Below are 26,766 nucleotides of genomic sequence, written 5' to 3'. Positions count from 1 at the left end.
ACTTTGCCTTCTGATATCGTTTTTAAAATACTGAAGCTTTGACTACACGCTTTTCTCAGGCCAGTTCGCCTCGGGATGTAGCAAGTTGATATAGACGATCTTTTTATGAACATCCACAGATCTTTTATTACGTGTCGTGCGCACCACAACATAGTATATTCCTTCTGCTTGCTTTCTGGTAACTTTGCGGTGCTGCATTATACTATGAAGCCCCAAGAGGGACCGAGGCTCCCCGCAAAGGATTTTCACGGAGAGAAGCATCTGGGCCAGGCTCAATTCTGCACGGGCAATGATGTTTCTTCTCATCAAGCATATCCATGGTCAGTCTTGCAAGCTTTTAAACGAGGCAACAAAGATGAGAACATGGTGTGGACCCAGATGCCACACCAAAGAATTATACATTTCTGAATCCCTTTGAATGGGGTCTGGCGCTCGTACTTAGGATATGAAGTGACAGACGCGCCTAGAAAAGTAGTTCAGCCATCACTTGTTAGATGAAAGTCCGCAGCTCGGCTCGACAGACTAGGATCAGATTTCACAAACACTTTTCTAGACAGTATGGTAACAAGTTCACCTTGCTATCATCTATACTAAATTTTCAATTTTCAGAGTGCATTTTAACGCTTTTTTTTTTTTTTTTTTTACACTGTTTTATTAATGGATTGCTTGCTATCTAGCTATCTAACTTACCTGGCTACTATTCTAAGCTACAAGAAGCCAGACTCTTAGCCACCTTGGAAAGTGCTTTCCTTTGTCACCATCGAAAAGTCTCTCCAAGATGTTGTCCGGAGCACACCACGTGGAGGTGGTCTGGCATATCGTGCTCCGTTGGTCAGGCCCCATGGCCTTGCAAACGCCCGCACACACACACACACATATATTTACCCATTCCCATTCCCATTCCCTTTCCCAGTCGAAGAGGCTCCGCCACCGCATGGCTCATTCAAGAACCAGCGTAGGCTCATGCCCGTTCGGACCCACCTTAGATATGCATCGATTGTTGCATCTTGGATGTGCATTGTTGCTATGTTAAGAGTGCTTTGTGTTAGTAAGAGTTTTTTTTTATGTTTTTCTGGCTTGAGGTTTTTTTTTGTTTTTTTTATGTTTTTCTGATTTATGTTTTTTTTTTTTTTTTTTTTTTTTTTTTTTTGGCTTTTCTTTTCTTGACTTTTTTTATTTTTCTTTTCTTGGATTAAGATTAATTTATTTGGTGTTTTTTTTTTTTTTTTTTTTTTTTTTTTTTTGGTTTTTTTTCTTTGAATTATCTTTATTTATTTTTCATCGTTGATTTTTCTTGTTTTTTGTTTGTTTTCTTTTTTTGTTTCTTTGTTTCTTCTTTTGTTTCTTCTTTTGTTTCTTTGTTTTCTTTTTTTGTTTCTTTGTTTCTTCTTTTGTTTCTTCTTTTGTTTCTTTGTTTTCTTTTTTTGTTTCTTTGTTTCTTCTTTTGTTTCTTTGTTTTCTTTTTTTGTTTCTTTGTTTTCTTTTTTTGTTTCTTTGTTTTCTTTTTTTGTTTCTTTGTGATTTTGGATTTTTTTTTTTTTTTTTTTTTTTTTTTTTGGAGGCGTTTGTTTTGGCTTCATGGATTGTTCGGCCTTTTTTTGGTTTCGTTCTTCAGCTAGTGGTGCCGAGCTTTCAGTACCAGCGCCTTTTAGGGTGTGCTGTGGGAAATGGTCTGGCCATTATGGAGTTGCTCGAGAGGCCTTTGCCATCTAGTCATCATGCCCAGGAGGCGGGCTGGCCGGTTGGTCATTAAGAGCTGATCGAATGTGGTAGCCCGGCCATTTGTCTAGGGCCGTTTGAGCAGGACCGTTTGGATACAGCTGCTTGTTTGAGTGCGGCTGTTTGGGTGCGGCGGCTGTTTGAGCGCGGCTGTTTGAGCGCGGCTGTTTGAGCGTGGCTGTTTGAGCGTGGCTGTTTGAGCGTGGCTGTTTGGATGCGGCGGCTGTTTGTTTGAGCACGGCTGTTTGGATGCGGCAGCTTCGCTGTGAGCTATAAAGCTCCAGCTGCTTTCTATGGGTTCATGTCGTTTACAGTCTAATTGTGGAATGAAAAGAAAGAGATAGGCAGGGAAAGAAACATCAGAACAAGAACAGTGCAGCACAGAGCAAGAAGGTTGAGAACTTCAGTAGGAGTGTGTATTTGGAGAGTGTTGCTTACCTTTAATCTTGGTTGAGGAGGCCGATGGTCGAGGAGACCGAAGAGAAAGAGAAGAGAAAAGAAAAAAAAAAAAAGAAGAGAGTCAAAATTGGCTTTTTTTATTATTTTTTATGTTCGCGAAAGAAGAGGAGAAGTGATTGGATTTCAAAAGCACGATGTACTAAGTACCTTGCTTGCTGTACGCTCAAGAGCGACCAATAAAATGCAAACAACAACAATAAAAAATAAAAAATATACGTGTCTTTGATGTCATCTGTCATATTTCATATGATAATGAAGAGACTCTCACGATTAGAGATGGGAAAAACACTCTGTCTTCAAGACTCGCAATAAAGGCCTGTCCACAACCAACCAGAGCATGAGCTACATTGATCTCGAGTTATTTACTCTTGTTGGTAAAGGGAATCATCTTCTCAATCCTCTTCTTCTATTCTCTTTCTTCGGCCCTAACAAGAGATGGGATGAACTGTACTTCGGCAGATTGGCGTTTTTCCAGAGTGTGATAGAAAATAACACATGACAATCCTCAGAATACTTCTGCGCCTTTTTTTTATTTTTTGTTTTTTATTTTTTTATTTTCATGCAAGGCAATATAGAATATATAAAGATTAGTGAATAGCTGATTAGGCGGTGCGTTTATAATTCCTTTGTCTGAAGGTGAAATAAAGTATAGATATACCAACATTTATGTATCGAAAATTTATAAAAGCACACAATCGTATCGAAGGAATGACGTGTCGTATCTCTTTGGCGTTCTGAAAAGGAAAAAAAGGAAAAAAAGGAAAAAAAGGAAAAAAAGGAAAAAAAGGAAAAAAGGAAAAAAAGAAAAAGAATCTGCTCGGCGAAGCACAGTTCTCACAATAGTCTATCCTATTCCTTGTTAGAAATGAAGAGGGAGAAGAGAAGAAGAGAATTAAGTAGAAAGTTAGACTGGTAGTGCCTGATGGGCCCCATTGCCAAGCAAAAAAAAAAAAAAGGTACTCGAGCTTAATGCTGGTGAAAAATGGGAGTATGCGAGTGTTGATAAGCTATTGTGCATTGAATCCTGTCCTTTTACTTTAGTCGCATCACACTGCTCACTGTCCTTTAGTCTCTCTTTGTTGTACACCATGCAAAGAGAGCAATGTGGCTCGTGCTCTTGTTTGTAGACAGGCAGGTTGTTGTTTGTATGATTTTGCAGATCATTGAGGATAGAATGTTATTAATGCTCTTTCCATCCCACCTTCACCCGTGAGAGTTTTTTCTTTCTCCACCTTGCAAACATATGAAAATCGACGGATGATATCACAGGTGCACTGATTATCCAATTTTAATATCCGCTATGCCGCTTCTTTTTTTTTTTTTTTTTTTTTTTTTTTTGCACACATGTTCTAGAGCGCAAAAAAGCATATCCATTATTCACTCAATACTTTGAAATCGCAAATTGGTTTCACTTCAGAGCGATGTCAAAAACCACTGATCGCACATCCCTTCGCCCTTTACTCGCGAGTGCCTTCGATAAACAATAGACTTTTTACTTTTCTTTTCCTTTTTCTCCCCAACACGCAGCAACTAAGAAGTAACAAAAGAAAAAAATAAAAAGCAAATAACAGAAAAACAGAGAAAATTATGGGATAAAGAAACACAACAACAAGACAACACCTGTCAAAGTAACTACAGGCTCCCTCAATCAAAGCAAACACAGACTCCTCCAACCAAAGCAAACATACCCAGCCTCAACCAAATCACCAAAGGCAGTGCCAGTCATAACAAACACAGGGCGCCTCAAGCAAAACAAACACGCTAAAGGCACCCAAAAAGCATCCAATAGCCTACGCATATCAAGACTACGAACCTCTAAAGCACGAAAGCAAAAGTCTTTTTGGCTAAGAGTCTGGCCGTCTTTGGGATAGGATGCATCTCAGGAGTACCAATAAACATTGCTTGTCTGAAATATTGGTAGATTCTTGTCCTTGATCAGTGTGAGCGCAGTTGTTCCTTCAAAACTTATCACAGGAATATGTCAATAAGTAGTAAACTATCTTAACCTTGCTTAATAACGCTCTGCCATTATACATAGAAGGTTCAGCCTATTCCAGATGCGATCCTTATTATCTGTTACCAGAATCGCCAGGCATGATATTGATTTGTCACCTTCCCCTTTTAATAGCTTTTTGTACTCACGCTGTCTTCTCCACGCTCACCCAATCCGTCGCGACGCCCTCAGTTATGGCGTATCACATAGTCGGTTAGTCTCAATGGACACACACATATTTGTTGACTATATGACTTGGACAATGTCCAGTTTATATTTTGGTCTTTTGGTCAGCGCTTTAAAAATGTGGTATTCGGAGCTTTCCCTACCTTTTAATATATGCAGCTGTAAAATCAACATAACCTGTTCCAGTCGGTCAAACAGCTTAAAGAAAAAAAAAGAGTAAGAATAAGTTAAGTCTATCGCACAGAACGACGACCATAATAAACGAAAAGGCTACAAGAGCTAGGAGGAGCCAGAGATGGATTCATTGTTTTGTTCTTGATTAGCCCTTAGGCGTATTATATTACCCTGAGAGTTAAACAAACGTGCTCAAATAGCACAAGCGGTAAAGATGTGGTTCTTGTTTATAATAATAATAATAATAATAAAAAACAATGATAACAACAGGTACAGTGGCAGTAGCAGTACATAGTCTAAAATGAGTTTAGGCTGTAGCATAAGAGAGGCTACTTTAAAGGCAAAGAGCATCCATGTTTTTTACTCCGTCGTGCATACATACCAAAGAATGTGCATGGGCACAACGTTTAAAATTTTCCTGCTTGTTTACCATTCCACTGCTGTTGTTAGTGAGCCACATAACAATCTTACCTGCCCGAATGGCGCCTGGTAGATGGTCGAAACAAAGGACACATCCATTTTTCTTCCTTTCTGAGTGGGATAGCTATATAACGATCATATCGGTAGGTTTTGGTTCTTTAGTCTGATTACAGTAATCGATTTTGTGCATTTGTTGAAAGAACATTAAAACACGATCAGATCTGCCTTTACCAGTGCAGCCCTTATTCCTCTGAAAGACCTTCAACCTGTAAAGAGGTAAAGATTACTGACCCTACTTTTCCTGTATTTAAAATAAAATAGCTCTACAACTGTTCTTTTTTTTTTTTTTTTTTTTTTTTTTTTTTCGAGAAACGATATCGCGCATTGTTCTTTTTCGTTTTAGTAGCATACCTTAAAATTTTATGTGCTCAGTTGCTTACACAGTTACATGACCCCAGTTATATTGTCAAGCCGTGTCAATGCGATATCCCTATCATTAACTTAGGGCTATGAGTGGTAGTTGTGTCCCGTTTCAGATGTCTATTATGCTGTAGTGCGTTCACATTTTAAAAAACACACTATTATTCTGAGTAGTGCTCAGAATATTGACCAGCATCGGAGAGTATAGTTAATAAAGGGAGCGAGACGGAAAATATCCACAATAGTTACCCTTTAGTCTACTTGGCCTGCTGAACTGTAAGTTAAAAGAGACAAAAATGATAACAGGACTAGCACGGCCACATCTATCGAGACTATTGAAGCTTATTGACATTGGACATTTCACATTCACATTTGCTTGCCGATCTATCAACCCTGTTTATTTGTTTATATATACTATCACCAAATACCTCTTCTCGGACGCGCTGAATATGGCTCGTGCTCACATAATTAATCTACATTCATTAGCCGGTTAAAGTTTAGCAAGGATGATCTCAAAACGCTCTCAAGTGCTACATTGTATACCCTCCCATTGACTTTCTGACTATTTTTTAGGATACGATTGAATTGAGACGCGAAGACGACCTAAAAACCAATTTAAAAATTCAGAATCATATGTTTCTCGTTTCATTTCTTAAATCGGATGGAATTATTCAAAATAGAATAGAAAATCCTACCCAGAAAGTCATTGGGAGGGGGGTGTCGCATCTGGAATAGGCTGAACCTTCTATGTATAATGGCAGAGCGTTATTAAGCAAGGTTAAGATAGTTTACTACTTATTGACATATTCCTGTGATAAGTTTTGAAGGAACAACTGCGCTCACACTGATCAAGGACAAGAATCTACCAATATTTCAGACAAGCAATGTTTATTGGTACTCCTGAGATGCATCCTATCCCAAAGACGGCCAGACTCTTAGCCAAAAAGACTTTTGCTTTCGTGCTTTAGAGGTTCGTAGTCTTGATATGCGTAGGCTATTGGATGCTTTTTGGGTGCCTTTAGCGTGTTTGTTTTGCTTGAGGCGCCCTGTGTTTGTTATGACTGGCACTGCCTTTGGTGATTTGGTTGAGGCTGGGTATGTTTGCTTTGGTTGGAGGAGTCTGTGTTTGCTTTGATTGAGGGAGCCTGTAGTTACTTTGACAGGTGTTGTCTTGTTGTTGTGTTTCTTTATCCCATAATTTTCTCTGTTTTTCTGTTATTTGCTTTTTATTTTTTTCTTTTGTTACTTCTTAGTTGCTGCGTGTTGGGGAGAAAAAGGAAAAGAAAAGTAAAAAGTCTATTGTTTATCGAAGGCACTCGCGAGTAAAGGGCGAAGGGATGTGCGATCAGTGGTTTTTGACATCGCTCTGAAGTGAAACCAATTTGCGATTTCAAAGTATTGAGTGAATAATGGATATGCTTTTTTGCGCTCTAGAACATGTGTGCAAAAAAAAAAAAAAAAAAAAAAAAAAAGAAGCGGCATAGCGGATATTAAAATTGGATAATCAGTGCACCTGTGATATCATCCGTCGATTTTCATATGTTTGCAAGGTGGAGAAAGAAAAAACTCTCACGGGTGAAGGTGGGATGGAAAGAGCATTAATAACATTCTATCCTCAATGATCTGCAAAATCATACAAACAACAACCTGCCTGTCTACAAACAAGAGCACGAGCCACATTGCTCTCTTTGCATGGTGTACAACAAAGAGAGACTAAAGGACAGTGAGCAGTGTGATGCGACTAAAGTAAAAGGACAGGATTCAATGCACAATAGCTTATCAACACTCGCATACTCCCATTTTTCACCAGCATTAAGCTCGAGTACCTTTTTTTTTTTTTGCTTGGCAATGGGGCCCATCAGGCACTACCAGTCTAACTTTCTACTTAATTCTCTTCTTCTCTTCTCCCTCTTCATTTCTAACAAGGAATAGGATAGACTATTGTGAGAACTGTGCTTCGCCGAGCAGATTCTTTTTCTTTTTTTCCTTTTTTCCTTTTTTTCCTTTTTTTCCTTTTTTTCCTTTTTTTCCTTTTTTTCCTTTTCAGAACGCCAAAGAGATACGACACGTCATTCCTTCGATACGATTGTGTGCTTTTATAAATTTTCGATACATAAATGTTGGTATATCTATACTTTATTTCACCTTCAGACAAAGGAATTATAAACGCACCGCCTAATCAGCTATTCACTAATCTTTATATATTCTATATTGCCTTGCATGAAAATAAAAAAATAAAAAACAAAAAATAAAAAAAAGGCGCAGAAGTATTCTGAGGATTGTCATGTGTTATTTTCTATCACACTCTGGAAAAACGCCAATCTGCCGAAGTACAGTTCATCCCATCTCTTGTTAGGGCCGAAGAAAGAGAATAGAAGAAGAGGATTGAGAAGATGATTCCCTTTACCAACAAGAGTAAATAACTCGAGATCAATGTAGCTCATGCTCTGGTTGGTTGTGGACAGGCCTTTATTGCGAGTCTTGAAGACAGAGTGTTTTTCCCATCTCTAATCGTGAGAGTCTCTTCATTATCATATGAAATATGACAGATGACATCAAAGACACGTATATTTTTTATTTTTTATTGTTGTTGTTTGCATTTTATTGGTCGCTCTTGAGCGTACAGCAAGCAAGGTACTTAGTACATCGTGCTTTTGAAATCCAATCACTTCTCCTCTTCTTTCGCGAACATAAAAAATAATAAAAAAAGCCAATTTTGACTCTCTTCTTTTTTTTTTTTTCTTTTCTCTTCTCTTTCTCTTCGGTCTCCTCGACCATCGGCCTCCTCAACCAAGATTAAAGGTAAGCAACACTCTCCAAATACACACTCCTACTGAAGTTCTCAACCTTCTTGCTCTGTGCTGCACTGTTCTTGTTCTGATGTTTCTTTCCCTGCCTATCTCTTTCTTTTCATTCCACAATTAGACTGTAAACGACATGAACCCATAGAAAGCAGCTGGAGCTTTATAGCTCACAGCGAAGCTGCCGCATCCAAACAGCCGTGCTCAAACAAACAGCCGCCGCATCCAAACAGCCACGCTCAAACAGCCACGCTCAAACAGCCACGCTCAAACAGCCGCGCTCAAACAGCCGCGCTCAAACAGCCGCCGCACCCAAACAGCCGCACTCAAACAAGCAGCTGTATCCAAACGGTCCTGCTCAAACGGCCCTAGACAAATGGCCGGGCTACCACATTCGATCAGCTCTTAATGACCAACCGGCCAGCCCGCCTCCTGGGCATGATGACTAGATGGCAAAGGCCTCTCGAGCAACTCCATAATGGCCAGACCATTTCCCACAGCACACCCTAAAAGGCGCTGGTACTGAAAGCTCGGCACCACTAGCTGAAGAACGAAACCAAAAAAAGGCCGAACAATCCATGAAGCCAAAACAAACGCCTCCAAAAAAAAAAAAAAAAAAAAAAAAAAAAAAAAATCCAAAATCACAAAGAAACAAAAAAAAAAACAAAGAAACAAAAAAAGAAAACAAAGAAACAAAAAAAGAAAACAAAGAAACAAAAGAAGAAACAAAGAAACAAAAAAAGAAAACAAAGAAACAAAAGAAGAAACAAAAGAAGAAACAAAGAAACAAAAAAAGAAAACAAACAAAAAACAAGAAAAATCAACGATGAAAAATAAATAAAGATAATTCAAAGAAAAAAAACCAAAAAAAAAAAAAAAAAAAAAAAAAAAAAAACACCAAATAAATTAATCTTAATCCAAGAAAAGAAAAATAAAAAAAGTCAAGAAAAGAAAAGCCAAAAAAAAAAAAAAAAAAAAAAAAAAAAAAAACATAAATCAGAAAAACATAAAAAAAACAAAAAAAAACCTCAAGCCAGAAAAACATAAAAAAAAACTCTTACTAACACAAAGCACTCTTAACATAGCAACAATGCACATCCAAGATGCAACAATCGATGCATATCTAAGGTGGGTCCGAACGGGCATGAGCCTACGCTGGTTCTTGAATGAGCCATGCGGTGGCGGAGCCTCTTCGACTGGGAAAGGGAATGGGAATGGGAATGGGTAAATATATGTGTGTGTGTGTGTGCGGGCGTTTGCAAGGCCATGGGGCCTGACCAACGGAGCACGATATGCCAGACCACCTCCACGTGGTGTGCTCCGGACAACATCTTGGAGAGACTTTTCGATGGTGACAAAGGAAAGCACTTTCCAAGGTGGCTAAGAGTCTGGCTTCTTGTAGCTTAGAATAGTAGCCAGGTAAGTTAGATAGCTAGATAGCAAGCAATCCATTAATAAAACAGTGTAAAAAAAAAAAAAAAAAAAGCGTTAAAATGCACTCTGAAAATTGAAAATTTAGTATGAGGCTTCTTCACCATTGAGGCACTTCTATCGTCTCCTGCACTAGTGTTTTGAGTACCGATGGAGCAATACTCAAAGGATGTACTATCCATCTTTAGTATTCATGATCTTGTTTGAAGGTGAAATAAAGTATCAACATTTATGTGTCGACCATTAAAAAGCACACAATCGTATCGAGGGAATGACATGTCGTATCTCTTTAGCGTTCTGAAAAGGGAGAATGAAAGTCTGTTCGGACAAAAACTGCCGCAGTACAGTCCCCACGATAGCCTACCTTATTCCTTGTTAGTAGGGAGTCAAGTAGCATACTTGGGTAAGTGCCTGATGAACCCTATTACTTAGAACCAAAAGGTACTCGAGTGAAAAACGGAATGTGGGAATGTTAACTAGCTTGTGCTCTGAAACTCCAGTTGCAGCACATTGCTCACTATTTTTCTTTCTTTGTTGAATGTCATGTAAAGAGAGCAGTGTGGCTCGTGCTCTTGTTTGTAGACAGGCAGATTACTGTATGTATGACCCTGCATGTATTTGAGGATGGAATGCTGTCCTCTTTCTCCACCTTGTAAGCATATGAAAATTGAGGAATGGTATCACAGGTGCGCAGATTATCCATTTTCAATTCCTTTTTTTTTTTTCCTTGAATAAGCTCTCTAGAAGTCGCAAAAAATCAAAATGCTGAATATACAGTATAGACGTTGGTCAATCTGTGATTTCTCGGTAAAAAACATCCGAGATTCTAATCACTCTAAATTGAATAAAGACTTCCATTGACTAAAATATTATATCTGCACTCCTGCTACTCACAGATGGGTGAATCCTCAAATTTATTTATGTTGTTTATTTATGGTGCAGCGTTTTAATTGTTTTTATTTAAATTGTTCCAATGAATAAAAAAATTGTTTGCAAATTTTGTCCAAGTGGGTCATGCGGAATTAACCATGAATTTTGTGGGACATGAAAAGGACATGGTGTTTGGATATTTGTGACAGTTGATTCGGTTATCATGTTTGAAAAATGGATACTATTTCAGACATTCGGATAACTTTTAGGATAATTTTATTAGCTTAAATTGGATAAAGCTTATTTCCCATCGGAGCAATGCAAATTAAAATGGATAAAACAATTAAAAACTTTGTATCATTGAAGGTACCTCTTGAGACAGACATCTAATTTCACAGTCGCCTTATTTTTTCGTCATTTTTAATTTATAGATTTTTCTTTAAAGGTACTAATCATTAATAACCATAGGGTTGCGACGGTTGACCGTGAGGAGGCATGAAACGACGTGGTGTTGGTGGCGCTCGCGAAGGATGACCATGCCTTCCATCATGTCCACTGCCATATCCACCATGATGAGGACCTGTCATATGTCCTGGAGGGCCCATATGACTACCACCTGCTGCACCCGTCCAAGGTGCACCGCCCCATGGAGTTGCACCCCAATGTCCAGCCCCCGAAGATGAAGGATGGGGTGGTTGTTGCATCGGTGGCATTGCTGCATGGTGAGGTGCCACAGGTTGATGCGATGGATGAGGTTGGTAGTGTGGATGATGGTATGTTCCTGGGTGTGAAGGTGTATAATGAGGGTTACTGTATCCACTGCTTCCACTGTTGCTGCTTCCATTATAGCTATTATAGTGTGGCCGATTGTTTGCTGTGGATGATGCTGTTGGAGGCACTGCTGCAGCTGCAGCCGTAGGTTTGGGTCGACTACGTTGCATCATCAACTCTTTAAAGCTGTTTGATATCGATATCACATCTTTGCACTCCTTCTTGGTCGGTCCCTTCAGCAAATAGTGTTCAGGGAAAACCTTAATATTCCATTCCTCGATTGGGCGGTTAGCGCCAATCTTGAATAACAGTAAGAAATATCCAGGGAACTTGCGATCCAGTGTATATCCATAAACTGCTGCTCCTGGCTTAGCTTTTGTCTGTGTTTCCAATGTTTGTCCTTGAAGAAGAAAAGGAGACAGTTTGAAAAAATAAATCAATAAAATAATCAATTTGTAGCGTAGAAGTATGCATACAAGAAAGACACTTACTAAGATCAGAGGCATTCTCTTTGTATTTTGGACTGGCCATGAGTGCTTCCGTCTTGCTCAGGATTGCCTCAATGTGAGAAACAAGCAACTCATCCAGATCACTGTATTTTGCATTGTCAATCTTCAGAGTCTTGCCCAAACTGACATCATCTTTCTTGTCCATCTCCAGGATATCTATTGATAATATTAAAAAGGAATTAGTTTTCATTGGATTAAAAGAACAGCGCCTTCGGGGAGGAATAAAAATCCATAAAGTGGGGTGTAGTTTACCAAAAATCTTGTAGAGGTCATCTGCAAGCTTGACAGTAACTGAAAGATGGTCAGTACCGCGAGTGGAAGGTCGAATCACCAGTTCGCCACGAGGCTTATCTGACAAGAACTTGGTAGCGTCCTCTGCGTTCATGTTCTTGAACAAGGGGTGGGTGATCTTGCGGGGCAAGAAATTGCTCTTCTTTACAGTCGTCTTCACTTGGCTCTGAGCCTTCTCTTCCTCAAATTGATCAAACATTCTGTCAATTGGAAGCATTCGCAGCTTCAAATCGCCTTGCCGCAACTCGCTTTCCTTACATGACAGGTCTGCAAAGAATTTCTCCTTATCCAGTCGAAGGATCTTGACCTGCAACGTCTGACCGTCCGACAATACATCTGAAATAGATCCAATCTTCGAATCTGAAATATTTTGTATAGCCAGGATACCGTCGATACCACAATCCAGACGACACATCGCATTTCTGTCACGGATTCTCGTTACCAATGCAGGGACAATAAAACCCTCCTTGAGCGTCTGATCTGTCTCTCCTGTGAGCATTGTGAAGATCAATTCTGGTGATGCACGCTCGAAGGGCCGGCGAGGGTCTTTAAAGGGATGCTGTAATTCTACCTTAATCATCTCCAAGGTCATACGCTTAGGCTTGTGTTGAATTACCTCAAGTCGATGGGCATAATCTTCTAACAATAGCTCATTCAACTTCTCCGCACTGTCATCTCTCATCAACTCTTCCACATGTTGAGATGCGTTTTCATACTCCTCTAATCCTTCTTCATCAATCTCAAGTGCATCTGCGGCCATCTTTCGCGCCAAATTATAGTCCTCAGAATGAATACGAGTTTCATCCAGAACATCTCCACCATAGTTGGTCTGCACACGGAGGAAAGAGCAGCAATTCATAAAGATATTCCATGTCAGTAGCTTGCGGAAGACAAGATCTCCACGTTTGTCCAAGCTTCCATTATGTTGATCCGCTTCAATGCTCTTAATCAAACTCTGTGCCTTTCGAGGACCCAGGCCACAGATGTATTGGAGCATATGAGCCTTGTAGGGCGAGTCAACAACCGCATTGAAATCGATGCCAACAGCATTGATGATATTGATAAGGGCGCGGTCCAAGAGTTCCCGGAGTCGATCCTCGCCAACAAGATGTTGCAATGGATGCTGGCGGATATTGATCAAATCGCGTCCAAGCGCTGCGTATTCATTCATAGGATTTTGCGCCAATCGAGCCAAGCTGATACAATAACGAGTCAGTGGATGTACTTCTGGGAACTCCTCTGCTGCCCTCTTAGAATTCTGGTATAGACGTGCGACCTCATCGTTGATCATCATCACTGGCGTATCATCTGCTTTTGTCTTCTCGACCTGCTCTAGTAAGCGACGGGTTGCAACGGTAAAGCCGCCTACTATGATGACATCTGGTCGGCGACGATCCAAAAAGTCGGTCAATTCCTTTTGTCCTTTGAGCTCACGAAGGCTATCGAGCTTTATGTGGTCTGCAAACTTGCCCTTGTCGTCCAAAAACGCTACCTGGATAGCATCTTTGGGCGACCCGGCTCCATGTGAGATAGCGACTACCCTTGGCGAGTAGTCTCGATCCCACTTTGCATCCCGAGGAGCATAAGGTGCAACATTTAATTTCTATTAAATATAGAAAAAAAGATCCCAAATGTTAGCTTGGTGCCAAAATTATAAAAACGATTCTTCTCTCAACAACATTAATAGCATAGTCAATAGTCAACTTGCCTCTTCCAAACTGATTTGACACTTCTTGGCAACCCACTCCTCAGCTTGTGAGCGTAATTTCTCGCTTAAACCACGTTCCATTAATCCAAAAACATGGTCTTTTAGGGCACTTGTCAAGATTTTGCGGCGCACTTCGTTCCACTTGCTGACAACCTCTGAGGAGTAGTCGCTCAGGAAATATTCAAATGCTTTTTGAAGATAGGCTGCTTCATCCGGAAGTTTGATCTCCACTTTCACAAGGCCTTCTGATTGCGCTTGAAGAATCTGCAGGTATTGACCATCGTGGAAATCACGGACATATTTTTGTGCCAACCGCTTGAAAGGATAATAGGGATGGAGTTCATCAATGACAGTCATGCCCTTCTCAGTTGGTGTAACAGTAACACATGCAGCGCTCTCGTATTTTTGACGAACAGCTTTCCTGACTTGTGGATCCACAGCAACTTCCTGTGAGATCATACTCATAGCCATGACAACCACACGATCTGTCGATGGAAAGCCACGCTCCACGTATTTTTCAGCCGCCTCGTGAGGTGAAATGGCAACATCTTCTGGGAAATGACGCTTGTTTTCCTCCAACAGATTAGTTCCAAACTCGCGTGCTGACAATCCAAAATCCTTGATATAGTCTGCAAGTTGCTCACGTTTGGAAGTATCATAAGCACCTCCAGAACCTGGTCTCTTGAATGTTTTTGTCTTGTCAATCTGCTTAGAAAAGCGTAGATTAATGTAGTCGGAAACATCCGTTAACTCCTCCAGCTTAGTAGCCTTGAGTAGTGAGTCATTTAGATACTCATCCTTGATTTCCATGCGGTCAATAAGAGTCTTGATGGCTTCTCGACGCTCGAGAAATGATCGAAACTTGAGATCTAGATCATAGATATACCACAAGTCTTCGCGTGATAAGAGTTCGGTCAACTGTTGACCATCCACCTTGGTGAAGTAATCTCGTCGATGGGTTTCGATGAAGGGTACCTCCATCAATTCCTGTGACATGAACTTCAAGACATTATTAACATTCTCTTTCTGGAAAGCGGGCTGGTCAACTCCTCGTCTATTCTCGTTCATCTGTGTGGTGATCCAATAAGCCTCCTCCTCAATATCATCATCGGTCAGCTGTCTATCGGCTTGGATTCCAGGACGAAGTTGCATGCGTTCAGGAACATCCTTAACTCGAATAATCTCATCAGTATCCGTCATCATCCTTTCAGCCAATACACCAGGTTCGAATACATCCTTGAGACGAGGTTCTGGTTTCTTTTCATAATACATGTCTTCCCCATTTTCCTTGCCAAGTGCATAGGCATAATCTTCACCATCACCAAATACTTCGTACCATTCGCCCCAAACACTATTCAAGTTGTTGTTAAGAAAAGAGACAATTTTGTTAAAACAAAATAAACCAGAATTTTCGATATGAGGGCTATTAAAAAGCTGTTCTCCATGACAACTTACTCTTCACTAAGACCCTCGATGGATGGTGCGTGTCTAGCCCTGGGTTTTGCAACTGGTTTTTCGCGGCGATCACGTCTTCGATCGTCTATATCCATATCTTCATCTTCATCATCATCAATGAAGCGATCCATCTCATCATCATAACCACCACGATCGTCCATGCCCTCGTCATCTTCATCATCAAAGATTTTCTGAACATCGTCATGTCGACTACTGTACATGTCTTCGTCATCATCTTCGTCTTCCTGCTTACGCTTTTTCAGTCTTTTAAATTTCTATTTTAAGGAAATAGCAATAGAAAAGCTATTGTTAATGATAACATCATCCGTTGCAATATGTGGAGGAGTATGATGGAACGAAAGAAATTATTCCAGTGTTGAATCATACCTCTGGTCTTCTGATCTTCACTCCTGTGTTCTCCTCCATCAAATCCAGATCTTCTTCATCAAGGTCCTCCTCTATTATCAGTTAAGGCGAATAATATAAATATATAAATAAACTTAGTATTCAACATCCTTCACATCCCAGTTCCTTACTGACATAGGATCTGCGGATCAAAAAAAAAAAAAAAAAAAAAAAAAAAAAAAAAGAGCTTACGCTTTCGCTTAGGCTGTTCGGTACCTTTTCTTTTTTTCTTCTTCTTTATGCGAGGGACCACTTCATCTTCTGATTCTTCTTCCACGTCATCATCAACAATAAATCCATCTCTAATCTATTTAAAAAAAAAAAAAAATAGAATAAAAATTAATGATATAGTCAAAAAAAAAAAAAATAAAAATAAAAAAATAAAAATAAAAAAATAAAAAAATAAAAAAAAAAAAAAAAAAAAAAAAGAACGTCCGTTTTAGCAGCAAGATATAATAGATATACTTACTCTCTTTAATTCTTCCTCATCATCTTCCTCATCGTCTTCAGAGTCATCGCGATCGCTGTCATCATAACCGACATCTTCGCCTTCCTCATCAGAGTAGTTCTGTCTTTCATCGTCAGACATTGCTTCCTTAATTCCTGAGCTGAAGGATTGATGGAATTAGAGAATGACGAATTTCTATTATCCTCCTTTGTTCTGTATTCCAAGCTCTGTTAAAGGGAAATGAGTCCTCCTTGGTGATTGTCCTTGTTTTTTTGTATAGCTCCCGTCAAATAAAGTCGTTTTGATCTGATTCGCCTGGCAACTACTGCAGACGGGCAGGAGAGGAGCGTATAATATAAATAGAGAGAAGAGAGAGAAGAGAAGAATGTTCAACTTTGTACAAAAAAAAAAAGAAAGCTCGACATGCATTAACATTGTCAAGGGTCGAGAGTACAGCACAAGCCTCTCTCAAAATACGTCACACTAGTCCTGATCACGCGACATTTTCGTATCAAAAAATCGAGCTTCAAGAGAGGGCAAGTCTTTAGTTAATTCATGTGTGCCAAGATGGCAACGACCATCACTCATGACGCCTCCACAAACGAGCCATTTATTCCTATGCGGATTGCCTTCATTCACCCAGACCTGGGTATTGGTATGACACGAAAAAATAAGACATCCTGCCCAGAAATAGCCTTGTCTCAAGAGTGAAAGGAAGAAGCGGGATAGTTACCCATGGTTATGGAGCTGACAAACTTCTTTTTTTCCCTGAATACACACACAACAGGTGGCGCAGAGAGGCTCGTCGTTGATGCAGCGGTCGGTCTACAGAGCCTTGGTCATAAGGTGACCATGTATACGTCTCATCACGATCCTACACATTGCTTTGAAGAAACACGCGATGGTAAGATAGCACAAGTTGAATATTTCAAAACAAATTTGATTGTAGTATGGACGGTTTATCGCATATCTTGCCTATGTCTGTTAATAGGTACACTAACGGTGCAAGTTGGCGGGAATGCCATTGTCCCTCGGACTATCCTTGGTCGTTTTTACATCATTTGTGCTATTCTCAGGAATCTACATCTGGCATGGATAGTCTTGCAGCTCAACAACAATACTCCTCCAAAAGAGAAACTCGATATTATTATCGTGGATCAGCTTTCTGTCTCTATCCCTCTTTTGCGTTGGACAGATGCCAGGATCTTTTTCTATTGCCATTTCCCAGATAAACTCTTAACAAAACGCGAATCACTTTTAAAGAAAATTTATCGCGTTCCAGTGGATTTTATTGAGGAAGTAACAACAGGTATAACCATCTTTGACAAGCAATGCGGACGAAGCTAAAATATTTTAAAAGACTAGGATTAAAGAAACATTATTATGTAAATACTGATATAGCGTTTTCTTTTCCCTTTAATTGAACATGTCAACAATTTCGACTATTCAGGCATGGCAGACACAATTGTAGTCAACAGCAAGTTTACAGCCAATATCTTCAAAGAGTCTTTCAAAATGCTTCGCCAGATACCTGAAGTTCTCTACCCTAGCATCCAATTTGACAAATTTGACAAAGAGGTGAATTACTCAGCACCAGATATCAAAATCCTAACTTCATTTTTGTCACCAGTATCCAACAACAATAATATCAACAACAACAGAACAGAAAAGATTACGTTCTTGTCTATTAACCGATACGAACGCAAAAAGGATATCAATTTAGCCATTCACGCCTTTGCAGGACTATTGAAGGACAAGTATCTCAGCGTTAGCACACAACAATCACTTCGTTTAGTCATCGCAGGAGGATATGATACCCGAGTAACCGAGAATGTGGAGCATCATTTAGAGCTGGTTAACTTGGCGGAGAAGATACATGGACTCAGAACATTCACTCTCTCTTCTGGACAAACCGATACGCAGGTGCCAGTGGAGACACAGGTCTTATTTCTGCAATCCATCACGGATGCTCAGAAACTTTACCTTCTACAGACTGCACGTGCGTTATTATATACACCTACTAATGAGCATTTCGGAATTGTGCCAGTGGAGGCCATGTACATGCGATGCCCCGTCATTGCTGTCAATTCAGGAGGGCCCACAGAGTCGATCTTACATGGCAAAACGGGTTACCTGTGTTCAGCTCAGGAACATGTTTGGACGAACACACTTAAACTATTAGTCAAAGCTTCGGAAGAAGAACTAAAGGAGATGGGCCAGACAGGACATGATCGTGTAGTTAGCTTGTTCTCGTTGACCGTGTTTGTCTCCAAACTAAATGGAATCCTTGTGCAGATGCAGCAACAGAGTTCCTATGAGCTGAAATCATATGGTTTATTTGATAGCAGTATGAGGCCCCTCTTTATCTTTTCTGTCTTGAGCATTGTGCTGGCCATCATGCTTTACCACTGACGCTAGGGATGCTTGGACCAGTCGTTAAATGTTATCCTTTAACAATAAAGATATCAGGCGCTTGCTGATCTAAACTCTTATTGTCACTCGTATTTGGAGTATATAATGCAAACGGTTTATTCATCATCAAATAACAATGTGCTATTGCGAAGTTGCCTGAGGGTTCATAAGCCTCTGGAGTATTTATTTAGACCGGACTATTCTCCTTAGCTACTCCAACGCTACTTCAGCACCTAATAATATTGAATAAATGCTGGTTCAATTTCGATCAGTCAATATGATATTAAGCACATTGCAGTACCAAGGTCCTTTAGTTGTTGATATAAAGAGTCAAAGCCTTGTTAGTCTTGAGCGCCTCTGATAATACAAGAGCTCCTACATTCCAAATGAATTTCCTCAAGCCCGAACTGGACAGTCATGCTAGTCTTGAATGTCTCTGACAGTGTAACTCTCGCATCAAATCGAGTTGCGTCATAAGCTCAAATTAACCAAAACCAAGTTAAGTTTGGACGCCTTTGATATTGCTAGAGCTCCTTGGCCTCCAATTGCGTTGCACTCCAAGTTCAAAGTGGTCAAATTCACGTTAGATTAGAGCACTCCTGCCAGTGCCAGAACTCCTTTATCCCCTTTATAGTTGCCCTCAAAGTCCAAAATGATCAAAGCTATATTGGGCTTGGGCGAATTTACAAGGACTGAGAGCCCACCAGCCTCAATCAATCCAAGTCTCATCTCAAAGAGTAATTTATGGAAGTGTGATGGTAAACTGGAAAGCTTTGTGAGGTCCGGGAATAAGAAAATATGAATCATCTTCATCTTGCTAGGTCCCATGACACGAATAAGTATTTCATATCGCGTGGATATTGAAAGTAATTTCTTGGTAATGCTTTCCTAGGGTTTTCCGAGATCAAGTCAAAGGATTGGCACACTTGACAACTTTAGTACGCCTTCAAATGCTTCAAGATCAGTTTTAGTCTAATCCCAGTTGAATGCGATATTCAACTCGTAAATGCGCCTTGCATTGGCTAGCGCGTCGAAAAACGTTCCAGCTCTGATTTTGGACCCCAATGTAATAGTCACTTTACCAAAGTGCGAGTCATATTGGCCTCTATTCACCTCCACTACATTTTCAAATGATTTCTTTTCTTTTTCTCCATTCTTCGAACGAGAGTGTTCAAAGCAAACCCACCTGAAATGGCCTACTTCGGTTGTAATCCTATACAAGCCCCCAACCTCCCTATCTTCATCGCTACCTCGAAGCAGCGTGGCTAGTTGTCGGAGATTAGCTCCTTCAAGCCTTTAGAGCTATCAATTGTGATGTTGTTCAAGACTGGATACTTCTTAAAGAACGCCTCCATATTTAATTAGGTAATCGATACCGACATCAAGATTGCGAACTGGTCCTAGAGAATCAGTCAGAGGAATCCCACCTTGAGTCAACGTAAAGAGTTGAGCATATATATTCCATTTCTATACTTTCTGAAAAATTCTGTACTGTTTCGGGCTTCATATCCGTCATATTTGGCATTACATTTAGTTTTGACTGCTCTTGCTTGCCCCTGCAGTATGCTTCCCACACTAACAAAAGCGATGAAGGCAGAACCACCCCCCAGCGCATTCCGTGAGCCCCACTTGGTGCTGTCAACAGGCAAAATGATGAACAGCCATGGGATTGGATACTCGTGTAGTTCAGAATCCTAGACAGGGATAGCAATAGTATGCTATTGGAGGAGGACAAGGTTGTTGAGGGCTTAATATTGCAACCCCTTAGTCTCCAATTACAGCTCTAATATTTTATCATCTTTCTCCTTGGCCCCTAGTAACAAGTTAATCATATTATTATCCTTCATTTTAGCTCCTAGCAGCAACTCCGCAAGCTTTTCAAGGTTAGAGTTGATCATCACAGCTTGTGCATTGTGCGAGTAGCATTAGGTTAGTTAAAATACTAGACTAAGTTTGATAACGTTAAAAGAAGGCCCGAGGAAGGCTAATTTTGCTGGCTTTCCCGATGTAGGCAATAGGATGACGGATCCACTGTTGCTGGTGCTGCTATTGGTACTGCTGAAGCTATGTGATTGCGGTGCTCCTGTAATGACATTTAATACCTTGTTAGGATAGAACGTAATGCGTAAAGGCTCGATCCTAATGGAGTAAAAAGAATAGCGCATTCAAATAGAGCTCTCTTAGAGCAAGCTAAGCACCACGAAATAGTATATAGCAATGCAAACTTATTGCCATCAGCGTACAAGAAGGGTGGAACGGGATAGCCGCCCGATTTTAATCGCATCCGGAAACACGTCTTGGCTGTCGCGACTACACAGAGTATGACGAACTGCCATTAGTTGTAGAGGAAGAAGTAGTTTTGAAACGAAATCCTTCATTGATGCTGTTATCGGCTTTCATAATTGTTAACATTGTTGTGTCATCTTGGTGATCAATGGATGAGGCGTTCCTTCAATTCTCTTTATATAACAGATGTGCTGATTTCTTTTTTTTTTTTTTTTTTTTTTTTTTTTTTCACCCTCACCACCTGGTTAAAAGAGCATAGAAGTGAGGGAGACCCTCCTTAAAAGTCTCTTCGCTTTACTTCTGAAAACTCAATTGAGTTGATGGGTTTATTGCACTTGAATGACCGGTTTTACATGATCCACTTGATTATTTCATTATCCAAAAGAGGTCATTCACTTGCATCCTTTAAGTAAAGCAAAGCAGTCTTTGAAAGCGATTTGGGATGATGGTAAACCAATGGTGACCAAATATGATTGAGGCGGCTAATGTAGAACACATAAATGAAGCACGTCTGAGGTTATTGGCACATGAACAGCATAATGACCTCCCTGCATAATATATTCTTTGTTCCTGGAACATTATTCAATCACTCGCAGAGACTCACACTTTCCCGCTTGGAGTAGAGATGTAAAGTAGAGAGAAGGTCAGTGGGATGAGTGGAATGTCTTGTATTTTTTTTTTTAGTTCCTAGCTCGAAGAGTTCATTAACACCAGTTGGATGCAATTTCTTCTGCTGTTGCAGATCGCGGCTTTTACGTGACTTCTGTCCCATGCATCCAGGCCCAGGACCTGGCAGCTAATGACGAATTTAATATCGGCGTAGTATACTCTCCTTGCTTTGCCTCTTCAGCCAGAGTATGGAAGACTGTCCAAAAGGAAGGAGATGATGGTTATTTAACGTGAATTTCTGTCGAAATGACGATTCGAACGATTTCTCATACTGAATAGGCCATATCCATTGATACTTGAGAAGTGGTTACACAATATACTGCCCTCGTCATATGGTCGCAAGCATGTTCTAAAAACATATTGATTTGGTCGCCTCAGAAGATTGAATAATCTTGAATGAGTTGGTGGCCAAAATCAGTCATCGATTTAATACTCAAGTCCCATTCAACATTGCAAGCTGTTTTTAGGCCAAGTCAATCAATATATACTTACAATATGTTTTGATCAAATGGTAAGGACGAGAAATACACCGTTTGCCTAATAGGTCAACTGTATAAAGTGTATCGTTTGTCCAAATGCATAAATATTTGAAAATACAATACGTTTGTCCAGCATTTTTCACAGAACGCTGCTCCATGACACAAGAAATTAAAGAAACGTGTCTCACCCTTTATTCATGTGTAACCACTACATGGACTTTGTACATGGATATGTTCTATCCATGTGCTGTCTACCTGTCTTTAAAAATTTCATGCACAACAGCCCAGCCCTTTTATGTACAATTTGCCCGCCCCTCAACTGCAAATGTATGGTCAATTGAAAAGAGCTATCGGGATTGTGCAAAAAAGCAATCATTGCCCATCTCTTCCTTTTCCGTTTTGCCTCACAAACTACACTCCGAATGCCCCAGCAAATAATTGCAGCAACCCCTTTAACAAAGGTATAGACTTCCATGTTGGCCGGTAAAGCTCTTATGTATGTTGTATATGAACTGTTTGCCCAGGATATTCAGAAAAGAAATCTCGATAACTTTTATCCGAGTAACTGCACGACAGCATAATAGCCCACTTGTATTGTGCTCCGTTTGTTTATCCAGCAGCTTAACCCTGCCTTATCCCTGTGTCACGATCGGATAAGTCATTGGGAAAACATTTAAATACCCTGGCATTTCCTCGCAGGAGTTGACACAAACAATCCCCTTCAAACTCACAAGAGCCATTCAAGAACCATCTATCTCACAGAACCCTCGTTCACATTCCTTGACCAGACCAGATCTTTGTAAGTCAATACTATATATCGGACTTACGCGTTATAATTAAAGTGGCATATGTTAGCATCCATAACTGACCATTTTCACAAAACCACACCCTATATATATATATATACTTGTTTATTCAACACATCTAGTTCCCATCTTAACACGCAAAATGATTATTCCTTATGCTCTTTTGGTTCCCTTGTTGCTCTTGAATTCAGTCTCTGCCAGCCATTGGGCTTGTTACAGACGTCGGAACACAAATTTCGGTTGGAATATTGATGCTGTCCTTGCAGACCCAAATGGAATTATTATTGCACAAACTGGTTATCATAATGACCTTGCCGACGTTTACACAAAAAAAAATGGCAGAGGAAGGATGGACATTAGAAGTGGATTGAAAACTTGGTCTTGTGTTACTGATGGTGTAGATCATGGAACTTTCACTGCTAATGAAGTGAAAACACTTAATAACAAAGTTGACAAGATTGCTTTTGGATGTTACGACTTGGGTGGAACAGATTACTGCAACCAGTATGATTACATTAAAAAGATGTGCTATGGATGGCTAGACCAGGTCAAGGATGGCAAGCTGAATGTCTAGGACAAAAAGAAAAAAAATTTTCAGTATCACCAGTCCACATCCGTAGTATCGGTTCATTATAGTCATAGTCCATATCCATCCAGTATATGGACAAATAAAAGCTAATTGAGGTTACAAGAACATAAACAAGCCCTCATGCTTCCAGAGCTCTCGCCAAAGAGTCGTGCAAACACACACTTTTGAAGGTTATTAAGTTGAATAATAACTTTAATTGGTGAAAGAGAATACATCAGTCACTTGAAAGGAAATATGATCAAAATGGTCAAAATGTTTTTCAGGCCTCTGGCAAACAGCTCAGTTGCAACATGCATAAAGTCTTCATCAATCAACACGAAAATTTAAACTTTTGTTAATGAGGCTGATACAGTTACCTACTGTGGGTATTTGAGCAGCACTTAATGAGAAAAATGGAAAGGAAAGGGCTTGAAGCTCTTTTCTTTTTGAAAAAAAGCGTAAAACTTTCATTTTGTAACGAAGCCTTTATAGGTGTTGCAGATGAATTCTTTGTCAGAGGTTTTTTCTTTCAGGCGACTGCACAGTGCATATTATATCCATACAGTATCTCTCGTCTTTATAAATTATTGAGATTTCACCTTAAGTCATGAGTAAAGAAAGATCGTTTCGTTTTAGTATATAGTGTCTAGCATACCATTCCGGTGCTGAGGTATTCGAGCTTGTATCGGAAAAGCATCGTTCAAGGTCACGCTATATGGATCGTAGTACGCTTGATCCTTTGAATCGGCAGGAGATCTTTTCGACAATGGTATGAGATCCAGCGAATCGTAGGCTATGGCCATTGGTCTATGGCTCTTCCAAGATCTTAGAAGCTAGTTACGGAGCTAGGAAACTAGGGAACGTGACTTGGCTTGACAGACATAACCTGGAATGAGAGAGGGATGATTTGACAGCAAATTAATCATACACGTAGCTGATCTTTAGATACCTTTCTAGGTTGCCCTAGGTTTGGCATAGAAGCATTATCTGCAAAACACTTACGGGCCTTTAGAGCCGACCCAACTGATATACTGAGCTCTCTTACCACTTCACTTGATGACTTTTCCTTGACTAAAAAACACTTGAGCATAATCGCGAATTGATTTAGTAACGCGAGTCATTATTGATGAGGCAATAGCTTGGAATGTAGTGAATGGTAACACAATGTAGAACGCAATAATTTTGGATAATCTGGAGTGCAATAAAGGTCAACTCTCCGCTTTAAAAAACAATGAACTTTAAATCATTATAGAAAAGTTAAAGTGAGCATTTTGACTGAACATGTAAATATTTGTGACCATACATCTGACACTTTTCTAAAAAGGGACACAGTCGTGTCACTCGAACCTTTGATCCTTGAATTATGCTACAATGCTTTTTTCAGTCAAGAGCACGTCTCATGATAAATATGACTACTCAAAACAAATCGAGGATACAGTGAGGGTCGGAATACAAGGTGCTCTTTAATCTCTCTACAGTCGTAGCCGCAATAAAAAAATGGTTGGAGCCATCATTTGTTCGACAATGTATGGAATCGCCTTATATCCAGGGAGGTTTCTGATGCACAGGGCTCACGAGAAAGTCTTGATGAAATCTGGACCATAAGATCGTTCGGAATCACAAGGTATTTTGTTGAGCGTGGGTTTGCGTGGGCAGACTTTTGGTGAAATCGATTGAGGCAGTAAAATATTACTTTCAGAAGCCAAAGATGGAGCTGTTTATCTTATTGTTATACCTTTGTTATGCTGAAGTCCCCCAACCAATCACTCCTTAGATCTATAAAACGCCTGTTTACCATCGTGATTTCCTTTTTACGCCATGGCAGTATATCAAGCATCTTCATAGACACCGCCAAATGCTCTTATTGAAGCGAGCATTGATTGACGTCGATGATGCAAGGAATAGGAGGAGATCTGTATCCCGAACTGCCATAACCTGAGCCCTATCTAATGTCTTTCGAGGCGCAAAAGGAGGCCTTGTCCACTTCAATCCAAGATACGCTTGTAAAAACTATGTATAGATGTCCATGCCAAGAAAGAAGGTTACTAGTCAATACCATCGATGATGCGAAATCCAAGTCGACTGCTTTGTGCAATAACAAGGTCATCAGGAAATGTATTGATTGCGTGTTTCGCTGTGCCGAGAGCTGTGCCAACATTGATCATCGTTGAGTCTTCCAATGCCCCAAATATAATGTACTATTGGCCACTTGTTGCTTCCACCTTATCAAAAGCAAAAGCTTCATTCAGTGCACTGCAATGGATTACTATAACATCCCTCTACATATGGCATATGGTAGCGAGCCTTGGGGTTCTTTTGCAACGGAGGTGCTACGCAGTTCCTGCCGATTCAAACGAACAAGCGTACTATGGGCTATACGAGATGATCTTGACTTATACTTGTACGATACAAGCTCAATACAAGTCCGATACTTGGCGTTACCACAAACGCATCCAAGCTGTACTGAACAACCAGCTTCCTTAGCGAACATTTCGTTTTGCCCAACCGCCGGGATGTTTGTCACGAACAGCAAGCAATGCCGAGCTTATGAATTGATGAATGTATTTTTATCTGATTCAGATTTAGAAAAAGACTTCGTGTGCTTGATTATTTTGTTCCACGTTTTTCCTCCCCCATTCCCCTAATTCATAGTTTTGTCCGTCAAGTCAGGTCGCGACTCCTAGTTTCCTAGCTCCGTGGATAGCTTCTAGGGCTCTGGAAGAGCTACAGACTAACGACCATGGCCTACGATGCCAAGGAATCTCGAAATAAGATTACATCCGATATCTTCCTCGGATCCCTTGTATTAAGCTAACTCAACACTTGGTGTTCCGACCAGAGTGAAAGTCATTACTTACCAACTTCCTAGAGCCTTCCAGCTCTATCTATAAGTCAGTGGGGCCTAAAATCCTCAGGAAGGATACATATAATACCCGAGAATATATGGTAGTAACATAGCCTCAGTAAAATGGCAAGGTATGAAGATATTGAAGAAAAGCCGAAAATTACTGAAGCATGCTAACACTTTTTTGGAGGACTGTATATCAAGGTGACATGGACCTCAAGGTGACATGGAGGGCACGTTGCAACTCATCAATGGTATTAAGGTAAAGAACAATGGGTGTCTGGAATTTATAATTGCATCTTTCTTTATTGTGATATATCAACAATAAAAATATAGAAAAATGCAATTGTAGAGTGGGGTTGCAATTGCGGAAGGAGGTCCAGTCACGGGGTTCGGGCTTTAGACACTGTTTTATTTAGTCACGTGGAGATGGTTTGCCACCAACTACACAACGAGCAGCAGCTCAGGAAACTGATTTCTTGTTCCTTCTCTTACACAAGAGCCATTTGGGTACTGATTGTTCTCGTTGGGTCTCTGCGTATTGTATTGTTCTTTTATTGTCTTCGAGAATTATTCCATCGATCTGGAGCTGGAAGTGACCTATCCTACCTACCCCTAAATTATCCAACAACACTCCCTAA

At 40.1% G+C, this 26,766-nt stretch overlaps 6 protein-coding genes across 6 annotated transcripts; 3 read left to right on the top strand and 3 right to left on the bottom strand.

The window, feature by feature from the left end:
• Window positions 1-1,709: 1,709 nt before the first annotated feature.
• BCR41DRAFT_402460 (hypothetical protein) lies at window positions 1,710-3,904 on the bottom strand (the record flags this gene model as incomplete). The annotated part of the gene is made up of 2 exons (XM_022029313.1): window positions 1,710-2,010; window positions 3,867-3,904. The coding sequence occupies 2 exons, from the start codon at window positions 3,902-3,904 to the stop codon at window positions 1,710-1,712; spliced, it is 339 nt and encodes a 112-aa protein (XP_021875230.1).
• Window positions 3,905-6,428: 2,524 nt separating this feature from the next.
• BCR41DRAFT_402459 (hypothetical protein) lies at window positions 6,429-8,621 on the top strand (the record flags this gene model as incomplete). The annotated part of the gene is made up of 2 exons (XM_022029312.1): window positions 6,429-6,466; window positions 8,321-8,621. 2 exons carry the CDS (start codon window positions 6,429-6,431, stop codon window positions 8,619-8,621), a joined length of 339 nt encoding a protein of 112 aa, XP_021875229.1.
• Window positions 8,622-10,784: 2,163 nt separating this feature from the next.
• On the bottom strand, window positions 10,785-16,448 carry BCR41DRAFT_426974 (SH2 domain-domain-containing protein). Its single transcript, XM_022030807.1, has 8 exons — window positions 16,082-16,448; window positions 15,805-15,919; window positions 15,595-15,665; window positions 15,208-15,482; window positions 13,753-15,103; window positions 12,006-13,647; window positions 11,736-11,909; window positions 10,785-11,644 (listed from the first exon to the last, which is right to left on the bottom strand). The coding sequence occupies exons 1-8, from the start codon at window positions 16,199-16,201 to the stop codon at window positions 10,929-10,931; spliced, it is 4,464 nt and encodes a 1,487-aa protein (XP_021875228.1). The 5' UTR covers window positions 16,202-16,448; the 3' UTR covers window positions 10,785-10,928.
• A 173-nt stretch (window positions 16,449-16,621) lies between these two features.
• BCR41DRAFT_365408 (hypothetical protein) lies at window positions 16,622-18,531 on the top strand. Its single transcript, XM_022026158.1, has 4 exons — window positions 16,622-16,715; window positions 16,848-16,964; window positions 17,052-17,369; window positions 17,511-18,531. The coding sequence occupies exons 1-4, from the start codon at window positions 16,628-16,630 to the stop codon at window positions 18,470-18,472; spliced, it is 1,485 nt and encodes a 494-aa protein (XP_021875227.1). The 5' UTR covers window positions 16,622-16,627; the 3' UTR covers window positions 18,473-18,531.
• Window positions 18,532-19,060: 529 nt separating this feature from the next.
• Window positions 19,061-20,884, bottom strand: BCR41DRAFT_402456 (hypothetical protein; the record flags this gene model as incomplete). The annotated part of the gene is made up of 6 exons (XM_022029311.1): window positions 19,061-19,360; window positions 19,673-19,737; window positions 19,849-19,872; window positions 19,965-20,166; window positions 20,416-20,611; window positions 20,787-20,884. 6 exons carry the CDS (start codon window positions 20,882-20,884, stop codon window positions 19,061-19,063), a joined length of 885 nt encoding a protein of 294 aa, XP_021875226.1.
• A 1,741-nt stretch (window positions 20,885-22,625) lies between these two features.
• BCR41DRAFT_390901 (hypothetical protein) lies at window positions 22,626-23,397 on the top strand. The gene is made up of 2 exons (XM_022028298.1): window positions 22,626-22,705; window positions 22,835-23,397. The coding sequence occupies exon 2, from the start codon at window positions 22,855-22,857 to the stop codon at window positions 23,284-23,286; it is 432 nt and encodes a 143-aa protein (XP_021875225.1). The 5' UTR covers window positions 22,626-22,705; window positions 22,835-22,854; the 3' UTR covers window positions 23,287-23,397.
• The last annotated feature ends 3,369 nt before the right edge of the window (window positions 23,398-26,766 follow it).

The sequence above is a fragment of the Lobosporangium transversale genome (assembly GCF_002105155.1).
Source record: "Lobosporangium transversale strain NRRL 3116 chromosome Unknown BCR41scaffold_90, whole genome shotgun sequence".
NCBI lineage: Eukaryota > Fungi > Mortierellomycota > Mortierellomycetes > Mortierellales > Mortierellaceae > Lobosporangium > Lobosporangium transversale.
This window is presented reverse-complemented; position numbering and strand designations above follow the sequence as displayed.